At 39.3% G+C, this 20,925-nt stretch overlaps 1 protein-coding gene across 1 annotated transcript in view; it reads left to right on the forward strand.

Moving 5' to 3' along the window:
- The window catches only part of TRIM33 (tripartite motif containing 33), a 150,831-nt gene that overhangs the window by 67,359 nt on the left and 62,547 nt on the right, over positions 1-20,925 (forward strand). Inside the window, 3 exon segments of the mRNA XM_010831022.1 lie at positions 1,076-1,194; positions 1,614-1,758; positions 1,922-2,054. Coding sequence (XP_010829324.1) covers positions 1,076-1,194; positions 1,614-1,758; positions 1,922-2,054 — 397 coding nt within the window.

Here is a 20,925-nt window from a genome sequence, read left to right on the forward strand (position 1 = left end):
AGTTCCCTATCTTGTTTTTGCTGACTGTATAGAGCTTCTCCATCTTTGGCTGCAAAGAATATAATCAGTCTGATTTCGGTGTTGACCATCTGGTGATGTCCATGTGTAGAGTCTTCTCTTGTGTTGTTGGAAGAGGGTGTTTGCTATGACCAGTGTGTTTTCTTGGCAAAACTCTATTAGCCTTTGCTGTGCTTCATTCCATATTCCAAGGCCAAATTTGCTTGTTACTCCAGGTGTTTCTTGACTTCCTACTTTTGCATTCCAGTCCCCTATAATGAAAAAGACATCTTTTTTGGGTGTTAGTTCTAAAAGGTCTTGTAGGTCTTCATAGAACTGTTCAAGTTCACCTTTTTCAGCGTTACTGGTACAGTCCATCTTAAAGGAGATCAATCCTGAGTCTTCAATGGAAGGACTGATGTTGAAGCTGAAACTCCAGTACTTTGGCCACGTGATGCAAAGAGCTGACTGACTGGAAAAGACCATGATGCTGGGAAAGACTGAAGGCAGGAGCAGAAGGGGCGATGGAGGATGAGATGGTTGGATGATATCACCTACTCAATAGACATGAATTGGGTAAACCTCAGGAGTTGGTGATGGACAGGAGGCCTGTCCTGCTGTGATCCAAGGGGTTGCAAAGAGTCAGACATGACTGAACGATTGAACTGAAACTGATGACATTTTAGAGCCTATCAGAGAATCCAGGACAGTGTTGCCATCGCAGGAGCTTTAATTTAGTTACACTCGCAAAATCTCCTTTGCCATATAAAGGCATACAGTTTTCCAATGATTAGGATCTGGATATCTTTCGGTGCCATTAGTACCAACCACATGTTGTAATGAAGAAGCAGCTTAAAGCTTTTTTATTTGCATATTAATGCTTATTTTATCCTCCCTCATGGGTGTTATTTTCCCCCAATGAAATAACTCAGTGGAATAACATTTTACCCAGCTCTTAACACTCATTTCTTTTTTCTTATCTATGACATATGAATGAGTAGTTCACATATAGGCATCGTGTATAATTTCCTTATTTTTTCCTGAAAATATTTCTTAATGTTGTTGTTTTGTGTTGTAGTTGGTGTAATACGGTGCCCAGTATGCCGCCAAGAATGCAGACAAATAGACCTTGTGGATAATTATTTTGTGAAAGATACATCTGAAACCCCTAGCAGTTCTGATGAGAAATCAGAACAGGTATGCTTCTCAGTTTTTCTTTATATTACTTTCTTCATTATCAGAATGTACATTGTAAGGAAACATGCCTGAATTGTTACATAAATTAGGATAGTTATGCCCTAGTTTCGTCTTTAAATTTGAAAATGAAGAGTATCTTTATTCTGCACCCTCAGACCTGGCTAAAAGAGATTAAAAGTTATCACTTAAAAATTCAAAGCTTGTGTCGATTTTATGTTCTGAGACTTAGATTTTTACCCACGTGAATGTTTGATCTGGAAGGGAAGGATTTTGTTGAAGAGAAATGGATAGCAAGATGATTTTATTCTAGGTACAGTGAATTAGTATATTTGAGAGTAAGGTAGAAAAGTTTACTTGTTTATTTTGTGGATCTATCGTTTGTAAATTTAATGTAGGTTAGCATTTCTTTCCTCTTTTAGGTATGTACTAGTTGTGAAGACAATGCGAGTGCAGTTGGCTTTTGTGTCGAGTGTGGAGAATGGCTATGTAAGACATGCATTGAAGCACATCAAAGAGTAAAATTCACTAAGGATCACTTGATCAGGAAGAAAGAAGATGTCTCAGGTAAGAGAGAAGCAGTTTTAATGATTACTATTCATCTCTCTCTTTTGCCCCTGTAGCATTTGTACTTAACTTTACAAGCTTTTGATACCATTATCGGTAAGAATTTATGAGGTCAGACAAAAATGGTGTTTAGTTTTAAAATATATGTTTTATTTTACTGCAGAGTCTGTTGGAGCATCTGGTCAGCGCCCTGTTTTCTGCCCTGTTCACAAACAAGAACAGTTGAAACTTTTCTGTGAAACGTGTGATAGACTGACATGTAGAGACTGTCAGCTATTGGAACACAAAGAACATAGGTACAGAAGTCATTATTGCTTATCAAGAAATATTATTAAAAGTTCTTATAGAATTATTTTTCCTAAAACAGATATTTTTTGTGTGTTTTATGTCTTAGAGCAAGATACATTTTTTGGTAAAATATTTAATGGTTTCTATATTCATATCTAATTGTCTTATGGATATTTATTGAAAATGTATTAATTAGTACGTGGATTTGGGTTGCAATAGTAAGAGTTATATTATTTCTTCATATACAATCCCTCTGGTTCAAACTCACTTTTTTTTTTCAAGTGTTCTGTGATATTTATCACAGGGTTATGGGCTTTGGCCTGTCATGTTAAAAGGTAGTATTTTCATGTGTATGACTGATAGCCATTTTAGCATCAAAGCATGTAAATATACTGATTTCATGTCAGATTTAGTTTGTAGAAAAACTGGGGATTTATAAACATCCAAGTAGCATAGTTACTAATTCATTAAAATATAGCTTTGTATTTCAACCCTTTTACCCTCAGAATGCAATAATGTTCACTTATCACCAGCCTGTCACATCAGAACTGTTCTGGAAACTACTAAAATTTCTAGTTAGTTGTTAAGTTCAATTAACCACACTTAAATGTTTAACTCTAGGATGTTTTAGAGCTTTTAATTTGTTAGAGCCATTGGAATTTTTAAAGTTCTCTTAAAGAGAGGATACATGAATCCTATTCGCTAACAAGTATTGCATCCATAGTTTGTGCTGGGCACTTTTCTGAATGCCACATGTTTAATTCATACCAACCGCCCATGAAGTGTTGGTACTGACATCTCAGCTATTTCAAAGTGAGCAAGTCTACTCACAGAAAGCTTTAATAATGTATACAGCGTGTCCCTCTAAGTGGTAGAGCTAAGACTTGAACATAGTCAGTTGGAGTCCAGATCTGTTTTAGCTCATTTGCTCACTTTCTCCCATGTGATATTCAGAATATAGAATACAGTGTGTGGAATCTTTCAAACTTGATCTCATACAGGTAATGCTCTGTTTCCTTTTTCAAGACACCTTTCACTGTTCTACAGCCCATTTGGGTAGAAATGCTACTTTAAACTTTCATATCCTTTGTTACAAAGTGTTTCATCTTACCTACAAATTAGCTATTGTTTTATTGGAGGTGACTAATTTTGTAGATGCCTTCACTTTGGGTCCAGATCTAATCCTTGTTTTGTAATAAATCTAAGTAAGACATTAAATTACTTTCTCATAGCTGCTGTCAGGTTTTTGAGCTTTTAGACTTCTTTTGACTTTTTAAATTGATGGTGTAAAGCAAAAATAATAGGAACACAGCATTCTTTTTCCTGTGAAAGAATAGCTTCATCGACACCTCAAAGTTTCACGGTAATTCATCCTTCCTTTTCCGTCACCACTTTCCTTTACCATTATATCGAAGTCCCAGTTGCCTCTTGAATGTTCCTGCCTTTTCTTTAGTTCTTTCACACTTTGGATTTCCTGGGTGAACTGTGGCAGAGCCAATGGCATTGGGCTTGAAGCCTTGGCTCCTGTCGCAGCTCGTTCACAGCCAGCGTCCTTGCTTTGAGTTTTCCCGTCAGATTCGCTCTGTCTGTACTGCTGCCAGTACCATTTGGCTGACATGTGCCTCACCTACCCCAGCCACTTTAAAAACACCCTTCCGTGTACCTCACAGAGCCTAAAGTGTTCAGGATATAGCACTTATCAATGGCACCCCACTCCAGTACTCTTGCTTGGAAAATCCCATGGACGGAGGAGCCTGGTGAGCTGCAGTCCATGGGGTCGCTAAGAGTCGGACACGACTGAGCGACTTCACTTTCACTTTTCACTTTCATGCATTGGAGAAGGAAATGGCAACCCACTCCAGTGTTCTTGCCTGGAGAATCCCAGGGATGGGGGAGCCTGGTGGGCTGCCGTCTATGGGGTCGCACAGAGTCGGACATGACTGAAGTGACTTAGCAGCAGCGAGTCTTACCAGACTGTTTCCTTATCATCTGCACAAAGTTCAGAAACAGTCCTCAAGACCACCTCTTTTGTCATACCAACTTCAGGGTTCAGTAAAAACGCATACACAGGGGATAACAGCATGCAGGCCATCTCATTGATATGATTCATTATTACATTCTTCAGTTAAAGTGGTACCCTTCTAAACAGATTGCTTTCTGTACACTTTGAAACCACCATCCATAAACCACACAGCTCTTTGTTAGCTAATAGCTGTTTTTAGAGTACCACCTATGTGATCATAGCATTCAGCAGTTCCTTTGGTAGTTCCAAAGTCATGTTTAGAGGGAAAGAGAGTATAGTGACTCAGACAATAAATAATCTGCCTAAAATGCAGGAGACCTTGGTTCGATCCCTGGGTCAGGAAGCTCCCCTGGAGAAAGAAATGGCAATCCGCTCCAGTATTATTGCCTGGAGAATCCCATGGACAGAGGAGCCTGGCAGGCTACAGTGCCATGGGGTATCAAAAGAGTCGAACACAACTGAGTGACTTAACACTTTCACTTTCACCTGCTCATAAATATGATAGAATATTTCTTTGCATCCTCTTGGTTGCATGTTCCTGCACAAACCATCTCTGTTTTTGTGGAACACTTCTGGACTCTGCCTTCCTTATTCGTTTTCTCCTGTCACTCAAGACATAAGGGGTATTTCAGGTTTCATGGTTATGTTATGCCCTTCAGTCACAGTGTCAACCTCAGTGCCCAGTGGCAAACTAGTTATTTTCTCTTAAATAGCATGTGTTTTACCATGGCATCCAGAAATTTTCTGGTCCAAAATCCTGGATCTCTGCTGAGTGGCACTCAGAGGTTTTTGCCGTGTGTTTCGATCTTCGTATGTGTTGCTGACACTTCCAAAATCACGTCTAGTTGTGGATCACAGGGTCCGTAAGCATCAAGAGAAAGACTGCTTTTTGCTGTTCACACATAGTTCAGGCCCTCATTCAAATATAATTTTCTTTTGGGTGGTTGTATTGGTAAAATTCCCAGATGTGGAGTATATATTCTTTAAAATTCAAATATACCAACCAAATATTGGCGCTACTTGTTTAGTTCTAGGAATGTAGGTGGCAGAAGCTATTTATTTATTTTTTTGCCTGTGGAATGATAAAGGTGGCTCCTACCTAGCTTATCCCTAAGAATAAACATAAATTAGGGTCTTTCCACATGAAAAACTGCATTTGGCTTTTCTTCAGAGTTAGAGGGAAAATTTTTTTTGCATGTTCAGTCCCTGAATGCCACTTATTATTAAGTCTGCTGTATATATTTTTTCTGTTGTTCAAACCATATCAAGGACTGCTGATGCTGTGGTGGCATTATTGAGTTCAAGCTTTAAATAGTCTACTGTTAACTGGATGAACCATTTATTTTTTCACAGGGTGCACATGGTTATTGTACAAAGAATTCATTGGTACAAATGAGAGCATAGCAGCTTCTCATTTGTCATTAAAGTCATAAATTCTTTTTATCCATTAGGTATCCTCTACTGTCACAAGTCGACAACTTCTGTGGACTTGGACAGTTTTAATTGTTCCCATTTAGCATGTCTAATCAAGACTTGCCTTAAGGTGAAAATGTATGTCTTGTGTTTTACTATATTAGACAGTATCAGTAATATCCATTCTACTAATCATATAAAGGAGAGATAAAACTATTTCACATAGTTTGTTCATATCAGTATGTTCCAGCTTTCACACAGACTTTCACTTTAATGCTGTCAACCCTCTCTTTCCAGTCTAACCTTAACATCCATTATGACTTCAGCAGGTTTTAGAATCATAGCACATTAGGCTCCTATGTCAGGGAGTCCCAGAAATGTCTTTTATCCAACGCCAGGCTATTTTACCCCCACAAATGCATATTACCTTGTGTTTTCCAGCTGGACTTTGAGCCAGAAGACCCTGGCCTCTCCTTCAGTTCTCAATTTGATTAGTCCATGGAATAGTTGCTCCAGGGAGTACAAGGTCAGGTTCTCATTGTCATCTTTTCCAGCTTTTAACATTTCTTCCTCCAGCTTTTAATATTTCTTCATCCTAGGGTGAATATAACAGAGTTGTTTAATGCCTTTTAACATTGAGGACCAGCAGTAGCTCCCATTGGTCCTCCCAACCCCCTAGAGTGCTGCATTTAAGTCCTTTGTTTCAACCCTGTCATTGTTTGCTTTATTCATATCTTCCCCCCTCCCCATTTTTAAACAGCCATCTAAAATTTTTCATCCTTTTGGGATAAATCCCTTGACTCTCTTGTTTGTCTTTTCCTGTGTTCTTGTGAATCACCCGTTTTCTCAGCATCTGTAAGGCCCATAAAGCTGAGACAATAAATCTGATAAGGCATCTCAGATTATTGCTAGGTTTTGCAGCAGAAAAATTACATGGGGGTACCCATGTATAAGGGTCCCCCTCAACTGTATTATTTACCTTGACTTTAGTAAGAGGCATACTCAGTAGACGAATATCCTGATCTTCATAATGCTAATCTCACATGGCTTGAATAAGAGGCATGTCAATCAGTTCTGAGAAGTTCTAGTTGGCATTTATAGGAGAAGGACAATGACCTGTCTGAGGGTAAAAATACTTGACAGTCCACTAAGCTAGCTGTCCCCTCGGGAATGACCTGCTGTGTAATAGAGATTTTGGATAACCATCTGTGGTGGTTCAGCAATGAGTGGTGGGTCCCACATCAGCTCAGACATTGCTCTTCGATTCTGCAGCATTCAAAATCAACAATACTGCCTCTAAGTGTTGTCACTCTCACAGTATTTTCATAAAGGTATTTTCAGGAAGCATACAATGTCTACCCACAAAATGAAATAATTCCTTAGCATTTTACACTCTGATTTCATTAGTTTCTTGATTTTGTCTTTCCTCAACCTGGACTACATTGTTATTGGAAGTCGTAGAGGTGCTGCCTGTTTTCCCAGTGTAATTTTTCCATTTGGAATGGCCCTTAGGCTAGTGGCTGTAGCTCAGCCTGGCTGCAATCTAAGCTTTGCCCAGTGAGTGTCAGGATCTGTCCCAACACACTCTTCATTTTAGCTAGTACAGATGACAATATCCAAGGAATTGTTTAATTACCTTATTTCTTATTAGTTTGCATTTCCTTGTTTATCCAGTGAGTTAGCTCCTAGGGAGTTGGATCTAGTTTCTAAGTTCTGTTGGTAACTTTTACCTCTGATAACCACAGCTGCAGTTACATACTATCATTGAGTAGGTAGTCATCCAAGAATCAAAGGTTCATAACCCTTGTCATCTTTTCCTCCTTCTTCCCTACCACAAGTTTCAGTGAGTCAGTGTCATTCTAGTGAATCCCACTTTTGATGTTAACTATGAAGTTAGAGGACAATTCACAGATCCTCTCTTACTTCTGATACCAACTGTAGAATTTGGGGTGATCCCCCCAAACCATTCACAGTTCTAAATAAAATTTATCTTATTCATTCTCACTCTGGCACCAGTTCCAAGTTCAGAATTTCCCAAGACTACCCTCAGATTTAATAATTTGTTACAACTCACTGAAAGCTATATATTTACAGCTAACATTTATTACAGTGAAAGGATATAGATTAAAATCATCCAAGGAAAAGGCATGGGGCAGAGTCTAGGAGAGTTCTAAATGTAGGATTTCCAGTTGTCTTTTCTCAGTGAAATTCTTAATGTAATTAACTCCTAGCAATGATGTGTGACAGCATGAAGGGAATATTGCCAACCAAGGAGGCTTGCATGAGTCTTGGCGTCCAGGATTTTTATTGGAATTCTGTCATGTAGATACAGATGGAGTTTACTGTCCATGTAATTGACCTGTCTCCAGCCCTTCCTGGGGTTGAGCTGAAGACCCTACAATAAATCATATCATTAGCATGTGGCCTTTAGGCCCCAAATTGAAACAAAAGTACTTTTGTCAGGCAGTACATTTCAAGGGCTTAGAGATGCCCTTCCAGCTGCTGAGGGCAAAGGCCAGACCTCTCTTTGGGCAAAGTTAAATTCTTAGAATCTGTTATCTCCTATTTATATTCTTAATGGTTTGCTTTTCTTAACGTACAGAAAACTGTCAGTAGAACTATTTCTTTTATTGATGTTTCTTTTTATTTCTTTAAATTATGAAAGTATATGATAACACATTTGCAAAAGACTTGGAAAATACAGAACAAAGTTACATGTGAAAGTGAAAGAGAAGTTGCTCAGTCGTGTCTGACTCTTTGCGGCCCTATGGACTGTAGCCTACTAGTCTCTACCGTCCATGGGATTTTTCCAGGCAGGAATACTGGAGTGGGTTGCCATTTCCTCCTCCAGGGGATCTTCCTGACCCAGGGATCGACCTTGGGTCTCCCGCATTGCAGGCAGACTCTTTACCATCTGAGCCACAAGGGAAAAACTGTATGTAAAAAGTTACATATAGTTCCACTATATATAATTATTTTTTCAGGTAGATAAATTAAGATTTTTAGTTGGAGTTTTAATATCAAACTCTCAAAAATTAGAATGAATAGACAGAAAAGTAGAAGGGTGTAGTAGACCTGAAAAGCACCATGAACCAATTCAACATAATTAAAATTTATACAGTTTTCACACAACAGCAGGATACAAATTCTATTCAAGTTCCCATAGACTGTAAACCAGAAGACACTGAAACATATCTAGGGATGTAAAGCATGGTGCAGAAATTCCATGGTCTAAAGGTATTGAAATCATACAGAGTCTGTTTCAAGAACTATTTCTTAAAGCCAGTTCACTTTGGTATCTTGCCTTTTTTAACACTTTCATTCCAACTTATCTACTCCGTTTCCATGTCTGGACTTAAGGCCTTTAGGGCTAGTTCAAGGGGCTCAGTTTCTCAGATGCTTATTAATCAAATTGGGTTTCCCATCTCTTCTTGATTCACTGATGTAATTGTGATGGTACGTATTTTCTTAGAAAATCCCACCATCTAGTAGAGATTTAAAAATGTATTTCCTTAGAAATAGACCATAAAAGATTTTATTAGCATAGCCATAGATTTGAGTCATTGGTCATTTTAGCAATCTAATTTTTTAAATAATTTATTATATTTTAAAAGAAATACTCTAATTCTTACAGTTCTCTTTTGTTTTTGTTCTTTACTAAGCTTGAGTCGGACATGACTGAAGTGACTTAGCATGATGAATCTTGATTTTATAAGAAAGATGTGAATTTTTTTCTTGATCAAACTTTAGCCTCATTCCAAGAATCATGACTGACTTACATATGTACTCAGTCACGTCCAATTGTTTCTGGCCTTATGGACTGTAGCCTGCAAGGCTCCTCTGTCCCTGGAATTCTCCAAGCAAGAACACTGGTGTGGGTTGCCATTTTCTCCTCCAGGGAATCTTCCTGACTCAGGGATTGAACCCGTGTCACTTACATCTCCTGCATTGACAGGCAGATTCTTTACCACACTGACTTACATATTCTATATTTATATTTTTTAGTCCCCTCTTACCCGCCCATTCTTTTAAAGGTGACTGCTACATAGTATAGTGATACAGATGGTGAACTCTGGTATGTATGTGCACGAGTGTGTATCTTTCACATGGAGAAAATTTAGTAGTACCACCCTAGAGTGGGTGTGAGGTTTGAATTGAGAATTGTACCCATGAGGTGCTTAACACAGTAAGGGCTCAGTAGCAGTCTGACCATTGTTATATTTTGGTTTTGGTCATGCTGCCAGGCTTTTTGGAGTTCCCTAACCAGAGGTTGAACCTGGGCCCTCGGCAGTTGAAAGCACAGAGTTCTAACCACCAGACCAGCATGGAATTCCTTATTTTTTCTAAAAGCACTTTCTTGAGATTTTTGGTTTTCTTAACAGTCTCATTGTTTCAAAAAAGGAAAGCATCTATAGAATTTTTTTAAATTATTGTTTATATTTATTTGTTTTTGACTGTGCTGGGTTTTTGTTGCTGCAGTGGCTTTTCTCTAGTTGTGGCAAATGGGGACTACTCTGTAGGTACAGGGCACGGGTTTCTCATTGTGTTGGCTTCTCGTTTCAGAGTAAGATGCAAAGGTGTCAGTAGTTGTGATTCCCAGACAGCACAGGCTCAATAGTTGTGGCTCATGGGCTTAGTTGTTCTGTGGCATGTAGGATCTTCCTGGATCAGGGATCAAACCCATGTCTCCTGCATGGCAGGTGGATTTTTTTTTTTTTTAATCACTGAGCCACAAGGGAAACCCTGCATCTATAGAATTTTATGAAATTTTTTTATCTCAAAGTACTGCATAGTTTCTAGCTAAACCGTGGGGTTATTTCTCCTCTCTCTAGTAATTCTGTTCACAGTATACGAGTATGAAAAATGTCTAGGGCTTCCCTGGCGGTTCACTGTTTAAGAATTCACCTTGCAATGCAGGAAACACTGGTTTGATCCCTGATGTGGGAAGATTCCACATGCCGGAGCAACTGGGCCCATGTGCCATAAATACTGAGCCAATGCACTCTACATCCTGTGGTCTGCAACAAGAGAAGCCTGAGCACTGCAACCAGAGAAAACCCAAGTGCAGCAACAAAAATCCTGCACAGCTAAAAGTTTAAAACAAGAAAAAAAGATTCTAATTCATTAAAAAAAAGTATAGACTTATATAAAAGACAAGAATGAAATAAGAGACACCATTGAACATTTCAGTTAATTTTTCAAAACAAGGAAAATGGATTGAGTATTTTTGGATCTGATAATTGACCTAGTAGAGTTGAGTGAAATACAACCCAGGATCATGCAAATAAGGTATAAAGGAAGCTGCTTGATTTATTTCCCAGAAGTCTATGGTGGCTCAGAATCTGGAGGTGATAGGCATCACAAAAGTTAGGCTTATTCTCTGGATAAGTAAAATCAGAGGCTCTGGACTTGGGGATGATAGGTGTAGATGGAGGGTCTGTATGAGGTACTTGGCTATAATTGAGGAAATTAAAGTGTAAATCTGCATACTAAACTATGGGATGTTCACGTACCCAACTTGATTCCAGATTGCCAGTAGTGAACTTTTACATTTCACTATTCTTCACTATGCTTCCCAGGTGGCTCAGTGGTAAAGAATTTGCGTGCAAAGCAGGAGACACGGGTTCGATCCCTGGGATGGGAAAATTCCCTGGAGAAAGAAATGGCAATCCACTCCAGTATTCTTGCCTGGGAAATCGCATGGACAGAGGAGCCTGACAGGCTGCAGTCCATGGGATCACAAAAGAGTCAGATGCAACTTAGCAACTGAGCAATGACATGACAATAAGAAACTGAACTTGGAACAGCGATGGGTTCAAAATTGGGAAAGGAGTACAGCAAGGCTGTACGTTGTTACCTTGCTTATTTAACTTACATGCAGAGTTCATCATTTCAAATGCTGGACTGTATCACAAGCTGAAATCAAGTTTGATGGGAGAAATATCAACAATCTCAGATATGCAGGTGATACCACTCTAATGGCAGAAAGTGAAGAGGAACTATTGAGCCTCTTGATGAGGGTGAAAGAGGAGAGTGAAAAAGCTGGCTTAAACCTCAACATTCAAAAAAAACTAAGATCATAGCATCCAGTCCCATTCGGATCAGATCAGATCAGATTAGTCACTCAGTCGTGTCCGACTCTTTGCGACCCCACGAATCGCAGCATGCCAGGACTCCCTGCCCATCACCAACTCCCAGAGTTCACTCAGACTCACGTCCATCGAGTCAGTGATGCCATCCAGCCATCTCATCCTCTGTCGTCCCCTTCTCCTCTTGCCCCCAATCCCTCCCAGCATCAGAGTCTTTTCCAATGAGTCAACCCTTCGCATGAGGTGGCCAAAGTACTGGAGTTTCAGCTTTAGCATCATTCCTTCCAAAGAAATCCCAGGGCTGATCTCCTTCAGAATGGACTGGTTGGATCTCCTTGCAGTCCAAGGGACTCTCAAGAGTCTTCTCCAACACCACAGTTCAAAAGCATCAATTCTTCGGCGCTCAGCCTTCTTCACAGTCCAACTCTCACATCCATACATGACCACAGGAAAAACCATAGCCTTGACTAGACAAATCTTTGTTGGCAAAGTAATGTCTCTGCTTTTGAATATGCTATCTAGGTTGGTCATAACTTTCCTTCCAAGGAGTAAGGGTCTTTTAATTTCATGGCTGCAGTCACCATCTGCAGTGATTTTGGAGCCCAGAAAAATAAAGTCTGACACTGTTTCCACTGTTTCCCCATCTATTTCCCATGAAGTGATGGGACCAGATGCCATGATCTTCGTTTTCTTAATGTTGAGCTTTAAGCCAACTTTTTCACTTTCCTCTTTCACTTTCATCAAGAGCCTTTTGAGTTCCTCTTCACTTTCTGCCATAAGTGTGGTGTCATCTGCATATCTGAGGTTATTGATATTTCTCCCGGCAATCTTGATTCCAGCTTGTGTTTCTTCCAGTCCAGCGTTTCTCATGATGTACTCTGCATATAAGTTAAATAAACAGGGTGACAATATACAGCCTTGATGTACTCCTTTTCCTATTTGGAACCAGTTTGTTGTTCCCTGTCCAGTTCTAACTGTTGCTTCCTGACCTGCATACAAATTTCTCAAGAGGCAGATCAGACAGTCTGGTATTCCCATCTCTTTCAGAATTTTCCACAGTTTATTGTGATCCACACAGTCAAAGGCTTTGGCATAGTCAATAAAGCAGAAATGGATGTTTTTCTGGAACTCTCTTGCTTTTTCCATGATCCTGCGGATCCCATTATTTCCTGGCAAATAGAAGGGGAAAAAGTGAAGCAGTGACAGATTTTATTTTCTTAGGCTCCAAAATCACTGTGGACGGTGACTCCAGCCATGAAATTCAAAGACACTTGCCCCTTGGAAGAAAAGCAGTGACAAACCTAGACAGCGTATTTAAAAGCAGAGATGTCTTTGCTGACAAAGGTCCATCTAGTCAAAGCTTTGGTTTTTCCAGTAGTCATGTATGGATGTGAGAGTTGGACCATAAGGAAGGCTGAGTGCCGAAGAATTAATGCTTTTAAACTGTGGTGCTGGAGAAGACTCTTCAGAGTCCTTGGACTACAAGGAGATCAAACCAGTCAATACTAAATGAATTCAACAATGAATATTCACTGGAAGGACTGTTGCTGAAGCTCCAATTCTTTGACTACCTGTTGCAAAGAGCTGACTCATTGGAAAAGACCCCAATGGTGGGAAAGATTGAAGGCAAAAGGAGAAGAGGGTGACAGAGGACAAGATAGTTAAATAGCATCATCAACTCAGTGACGTGAATTTGAGCAAACTCCAAGAGATAGTGGAGGACAGAGGAGCCTGATGTACTATATATAGTTTGTGGGGTGGCAAAGAGTAGGACTGGATTCAGCTCAGCGACTGAACAACAATAAAAGCAACAAAAAACTTCACTCTGCTTGCTGTAATTAGAGGTTTTTTCACTCTCTGGAGAAAGTAGATATTTAGAAGAGGCCTTCTAATGTTGCTATTTGGTGTTCATTTCTTATTAAAAAGATTGCCTTACAGTGAAGCCCATCAGTTCATAGATTCTACTGTCTCTCACAGATGATTATAAACATTTTTATTTTTATTTATTTATTTTTTATATTGTTCTTTCAACTTTATTGTAGGTTTAAAAACTTCAAAACAAAAAAGAAAAACTTCAAAAAAGAATCTTTCAAAACTTCAAAAAACTTCCCTGGCAGTCCAGTGGTTAAAATTCCCTGCTCCCAATGAAGGGCGCACAGCTTTGACCCCTGGTCAGTGAACTAGGATCCTGCATGCCATGCTGCTGCTGCTAAGTCGCTTTAGTCGTATCCTACTCTGTGCAACCCCATAGATGGTAGCCCACTAGGCTCCCCTGTCCATGGGATTTTCCAGGCAAGAGTACTGGAGTGGGGTGCCATTGCCTTCTCCATTATAAGCAGTTTTAAAGTATATTTAAATATAAATGGGTCATCTGACTTCTGATGAGAGCCAGTGTCATATGCCATGCATTTTGACACAGTTAAGAATTCTCAACTTGTATCTCTCGTCTGGCTTCAAATATAGGGACTAGAAAAGCTAAGTATTCCCTTTCTCAACATTTCTGGCATTAAGGTAGTTCTCATTTACAGTTTATGCCCCTAAAATACAAGCAGAAATCTGTTTAGAGCATGATTTTCAGAAAGTATTTACCTTCTTGATAAAAGGGACAGAAGTTGCTGGTGTCACCCATCTTCCTCCTTTTTCCTTCCTTAAATTTGGATGATTCTTAGAACTCTGACATCATTATATGTTCATGAGGGTAAAGGCAAGAGCATCTCAGAGGTTCTATCTTTGATGTTGTTAAACTAACACCGTCAGCTGCCCGCATTTGTTCTTGTTTTATGAGCCACTGTTAGTCACCACAGCTGTACATGTCTCTGATTGATACAGGTATCCACATGAAAGAGCATGAAAGGACATAACATAGGAACAAAAGGAAATGTAAAATAAAAATTATGACGTTCTGAATTAATGACAAGCTATTGGTTACAAATTAATGACAGAGTCTCTACAAAAGAAGCAGTTTAAAGGCAGTCTGGCAGTTAAGACTCCGCACTTTGATTTCTACTGCTTTGTACTGTAGGGGGTGCAAGTTCCTCCATCCCTGGTGGAGGAAATAAGATCTTAGCACATGCTAGTGACACAGGCCCCACCCCACCCCCCACCCCCCAAGTGATTAAAATACAAAAGAACTCTTGGAAGTATGATAGGTAAAAAGAAAACTCAATTGGTCTTTTCTTTTTTAAAAATCATATATTTATTTATGGCTGCGCGGAGTCTTCACTGCTGCATCCGGGCTTTCTCTAGTTGTGGTGAGCAGAGGGTGCTTTGCTTGTGGTGCACAAACTTCTTGTTGCCATGGCTTGTCTTGTGGAGCTTGGGCTGTAGGCATGCTCCCTTCAGTAGTTGTGGCAGGTGGGCTCAGTAGTTGTGACCTACTGGCTTAGTTGCTCCATGGCATGTGGGATCTTCCCACACGGGATCTAACCTGGGTCTCCTGCAATGGCAGATGGATTCTTAACCACTGGATCACCAGGGAAATCCTATCGATAGGTTCGATAAATTCTATTTAGCCTCCTAGAAAACAAAACAAAAAGATTTTTAAAAAGATTTAAAAGGTATAAGAGGTCCTTTGCTTACCAGTATGAATTATAGAAAAATAAATGAAATTATCAAGTAATATAAGAAATTCTTCTATAAACCCAGAATTGCCAATCTGAAATGACCCATTTAATGCCCATTACACTAACAGTAAAGGATTCCTATCAGAGTTGTATATCATCATAAAGGGATGATACTTGATGGGTTAGAGTGGAGATAAGCAGAGTTGCCAAAGAATCGAGTAGGTAACCTACAGAGAAATGGGAATCTAAATATGATCTTTAAAAGTAGCAGTACTAGGAGGTAGAAGACACTGAAACTAACTGCAACAGTTGGGAGATTGACAGGGAAAGATTTTCAACCTAGAAGTCTATATCCAAACTGTTAATCGATGTGAGAGTAAGATGTAGACATTTTGCAGCATGCAAGGATTCAGAAACTGCCTCCCATACACCACTTTCTGGAGAGCTGTTAAAGAATGTGACCCATAGAAATGTTAGTAAACCAAGAAAGTGAATGGGAATGCCTAGAATGACAGGTGTATCCTAGCTAGTTTAGACTGAAACATCAGGACTGAGGACCACATGAAGGATGCCTCAAGAAAAAAAATTGAACTACTTCTACTGAATTTGTTATCTTAGGTCTTTTCAGTTCAGTTCAGTTCAGTTCAGTCGCTGAGTCGTGTCCGACTCTTTGCGACCCCATGAATTGCAGCATGCCAGGCCTCCCTGTCCATCGCCAACTCCCAGAGTTCACCCAAACTCACATCCATAGAGTCGGTGATGCCATCCAGCCGTCTCATCCTCTGTCGTCCCCTTCTCCTCCTGCCCCCAATCCCTCCCAGCATCAGAGTCTTTTCTAATGAGTCAGCTCTTCACATGAGGTGGCCAAAGTGTTGGAGTTTCAGCCTCAGGATCAGTCCTTCCAATGAACACCCAGGATTGATCTCCTTCAGAATGGACTGGTTGGATCTCCTTGCAGTCCAAGGGACTCTCAAGAGTCTTCTCCAACACCACAGTTCAAAAGCATCAATTCTTCAGTGCTCAGCTTTCTTCACAGTCCAACTCTCACATCCATACATGACCACTGGAAAAACCATAGCCTTGACTAGACAAACCTTTGTTGTCAAAGTAATGTCTCTGCTTTTGAATATGCTATCTAGGTTGGTCATAACTTTTCTTCCAAGGAGTAAGCGTCTTTTAATTTCATGGCTGCATTCACCATCTGCAGTGATTTTGGAGCCCCCCAAAATAAAGTCTGACACTGTTTCCCCATCTGTTTCCCATGAAGTGATGGGACCAGATGCCATGATCTTAAAAAATATTATTGACAAGTGTTTGACATATCTGATGGAACATTAGAAATGTTTGGGATCAGTACATTGATAGTTAAGCAAATGAGAACAAAGGATATTTATCAATTCCAAAAGAAAAAATGTTCAAGAAAGTATTACACTCCTTGGCTCAATATTGGACAGTGTTTACAATCACTTAGTAATTCAACAAGCAGTTGTATGCTTATTGAGTGCTTGGTATGGTATATTTCTGTGAACAAAGTAAAGTCACTGTCCCCATGACTTAATTTTTCATGGTAGAGTAAAACAAATAGTAAATAAATCATATGGTGATCATCATAGAGAAAAATGCTCTCAAGTTGGGACAGAGCACGTGAGCGTACAGGTTTGCGGGGTTTTATTTTAAATAGGGTGGTTTTTAAAAGGCTTTCATGATGAAGTGGCATTTGAGTAGAGACTGAAGGAAGAAAGGGATCAGGCGTTGCTTAAATTTGGCAAGGAGCATGTTTCAGATAAAGCAAGTGCAACAGGCCGAGATAGTAGCATATTTAACATCTCTAAGTAACTGTATGGTCTGAGTGCAGATACCAAGGGGTAGATGGTTACCAGATGAGGTAAGGACAGAAAGGGCCAAATTATTTAGCGCTTTGTAGGTTTTTTTAAGAATGTTGCCTTCTACTGAGTCAGATGCTCAAGCTTTTGAGCAGTGGAATGGTTTGACTGATGATTGTTTTAAAAATATCACAGTAGCTCTAGTGAAGAGAGATTAAAGACTGAGCAAGGACAGAATCATGAGATTAGCTTGGAGATTGTTGTCAATAATTTTGGCAAGACATAATGGTGGTTTAGACTAACATTGGAGATAGTAAGATAGAGTCAAGTTCTGTATATGTTTTGAACTTGGATTTGATGCATGAAACTTATATGTGGATTTGTTGATATATGGTTTATATGAGATACCAGTGACACCAAGATTTTTCGCTTTCATTCTTAACCAAAAGTAGCAGAATTAGGCTTGAATTTACTGAGGTGTGGAAGACTGTGGGAAGACATACTTTGTTAGGTGTATGTCGGGAGTTGATAGTTAAGTTTTGGCCATGTTAAATAAATTTGATATCTTAAACATTTTATGATAAAATTAGATTGAGCAGGATAGAAGTAGGGAGGATGGTGATGTAAATGTTGAATTCTTAACTGTGAAATTGATAAAGCTATTTAATAGAGGCCTCTCATTTTGGAAGGCATCTCATAGACCTTCTGTCCCCATTATCATAGGTGGAGAGGTCCTCACACTCACTGTGCCTTCTCAGAACCTCTCAGCTCCCTTCACTCTGTCATTCTGAGGCAAGATGTCACATGCACATTTGGAGTGAGTTTGCTTCTCTCGAAATAAGGGTCGCAACTAAACCTTCATGTTCTAAGATCACGCAGTTCTGACTCTTCTATCCTCATCTGGAGTGAAGATGCTGTTGACTCGCTGGAGCTAGGATTTCTTCTCCACAGATTAAAAGAGAAAGCCCCAGGCCCCACTCTTCTTTACCACCAGTATTTACACCCTCTCTACCATTATCTGCTTTAAATCTGCTAGGACTAATATTATAGTCTTTACCCTTGTTTGTCATCTAAGAAACGCCCCACACTCCCAGGTCTCCCCTCATTTGCTCTGCTTTAATTCCCATAAAGCTTTCCATGCGACAGTATCTGATACTTGTTCTCTGTAAATCATGGTTTGTCATCAGCAGGGTCTCTGTATTCTCAGGCTCATTTTTGACCCCTTTCTGTACCTCCTTTGCTCTATGGAAACAGAGCTCCTGGACGCTGCTTCCACCGCGTCTTCTTAACTGGTGCTGTTTTCCTTTGATATCTCATGTGTTACTGGGCCTAGAGATACCAAGTAGGTCTTGTACTTGCTATTTTTTGGACCATTCTTCCTCTTACCTTCCTGAAAAATCTCCAGATGTTAATCTCAAATGCCATTGTTTGTATTGCTCATTGATACTTTCACATACAACCCTTGGGTCACTCCACTTTCTCTCTTACAGATTTTAGTTCCTAACTCAGTGGTAATCTGTGAAATTCTACAGTTCTTAGAAATTCTAAGAATTTCTGGCAGTTGTAATACGCACAGATCTGGTCCTTCTGACACTCTGGTCTTTATGTTTTTGAACTCTTCTGTAAGGTTTACGTCTTCTGTGTTTGCCACTCACATCTATGATCATGTGCTGGACCTTGGCATTTTCAATAATTATGTTCCATTTTAAGCATTCCTCTTTGTAAACACTTACCCATCATTCTAGCTCATTCTGCTTAGTACCAGACTTCCACAGTTATTCACCATACAGTGACTTATTTTAATCCATTGATTGTACGACTCTTTCACTTTACCTCATTTCTTTATGTTCTCACTTAACCCATTTTCTCTTTAATTTTATGGCTAATCATTTTCATTCCCTGGCATTTAGCCTTGACTCCCATATCCCACTTGGTTGAACTTCCTTGGCAGAACCACCATCCTGATGCTTTGCTTATGTAGTTACATACATATCACAGGAGAAAAAATACTGACACCAAGTAGTTGCTTTCCCAGTCCATGACCACTTAACCTCAGAGACACCCTAGTGTTGCCTGCAATTGTACTGTGCAGTCACACCTTCTCTGTCTTAAACGTCCAACATGTCACCCTCTATCCTCACTCCCAGATACTGGTTTTGCTTCCTACTTCATTGAGAAAAATGAAGCAATCAAAAGAGTACTTCTGCAGGCTCCCTCTACCACATTTACATATCTACAAACACTTGCACCCACAGCTCTCCATTTCTGTTATCTTATTTAAACCCTCTTCCTCTATAGTGCCAGTTGCTCCAATTAATATACACTTAGATTCCATCTTATTTTATGTAGCTAGGGACATTGGTAGTTTGGCCATCTCTGCCAATTTCAGTTTTTTCAGTCTCTAGCAGTTATTTCTATCAGTATTTCAGTATTCTGAAACTTTTCTTCTATCTTTAAAAATGAAAGAAAACACCAGACTCTCTCTCTTTAACCTGCTTTTTCTACCAACAACTGTCTCTGTTCTTTTTTTATTTCTTGCAACAGAAGTTTTGAAAGAATTGCTTATAAGAATGATCTCCATTTTATCCTGTCATAGCCTTCTTTTCAAAGTTACCGGTAACCTTTGCATTATTAAGACTAGAAGTCATTTCTCAGTCATTGTCTTAATACCTTATATATCAGCAGCATTTGACAGTTGTTCATTTTCTCAGTACATTTTATCTGTTGAATACTTGGCTTCTTTTTAGTTTTCCTTTTACCACACTGATTGCTTCTCTAACGTTGGATGTGCCAGGCCTTACTCCATGATCTACAATTATAGTTTATGACTTTAAATACCATCCATATGCCTGCAATGTCCAAATTCATATCTCTGGCTCAGTACACTCCTGAAATTTCAGTTTTGTCTGTTCTACAGACTGTAGCATCTCTGCTTGAGTGCTTTCTCATATAGTACAGTGAACCCTTTAACAGCATGGGTTTGAACTGTGTCAGTCCACTTATATGTGGATTTTTTTTGTTTTTTCACTAAATACATACTGCAGTGCTACACAATCCAAGATTGGTTGAATCTGCAGATGTGGAATCAAGTATTTCAAGGTCAGCTATAAAGTCATACTGGGATTTTTGACTGATTGATCAGTTGGGGTCCCTAACTTCTGCGTTATTCAAGAGTCAACTGTATATCCAAAATTGAGTTGATACCTACCTACTCCAAGCTGTTTCCCCTGGAAGCCTTCCCCATCTCAGTTTGTTGCAATTTTTCTGTTGCATAGGCCAGAAATCTTGGGATCATCTTTGACTTCACTGTTTTTTCATACCCAAAGCCAAACTTATCAGAACATCTTTTTGGTTCCACTTTTAAAATATATCCCCCAGTCCCACAACTTCTACCTCATTATTGTTAGTTCCATGATACTAACATGGAACTAACCATGTTAGTCTCAACCACCATCATTTCTTGTGTGATTTGCTGCAGTAGTCTCATAAATCTTCCTCGTGCTTCTAATAGTGTCATTCAGTTTATTCTTAGCACAACTGCTAGAGTGAATCTCAAAGTGTGTCACTTCCCTGCTCAAAATGTGCTGTGTTCAGAGTAAAAGATTTCTGTAGAGTCATATAAATACGCATTTCATCTATTACTATTCTTACTTCTGACTCTGCTACAGCTATACTTACTGTTTCTAAAACATGCTAGGGATGCTGCTGCCTGCCTGTTTTCTCTAACTAGAACTTTCTTGCTCTACTCGTTTGCATAGCTGACTTTCATATATCCATCAAGTCTCTGATTAAATGTAGCTTTGCCAATGAGATCTACTCTGATCACTGTGTTTAAAATTGCAATTTGAATACAACATTGTAAAGCAGCTGTATTCCAATAAAGATTAATTTAAAAATTGCAGTTAACCGTTTTACTCCTTATGGTGCTGTTTTTTAAATATATAAATATATTTTTTAATATATAAAAA

Source organism: Bison bison, unplaced genomic scaffold (assembly GCF_000754665.1).
Source record: "Bison bison bison isolate TAMUID 2011002044 unplaced genomic scaffold, Bison_UMD1.0 scf7180017864519, whole genome shotgun sequence".
Lineage (NCBI taxonomy): Eukaryota > Metazoa > Chordata > Mammalia > Artiodactyla > Bovidae > Bison > Bison bison.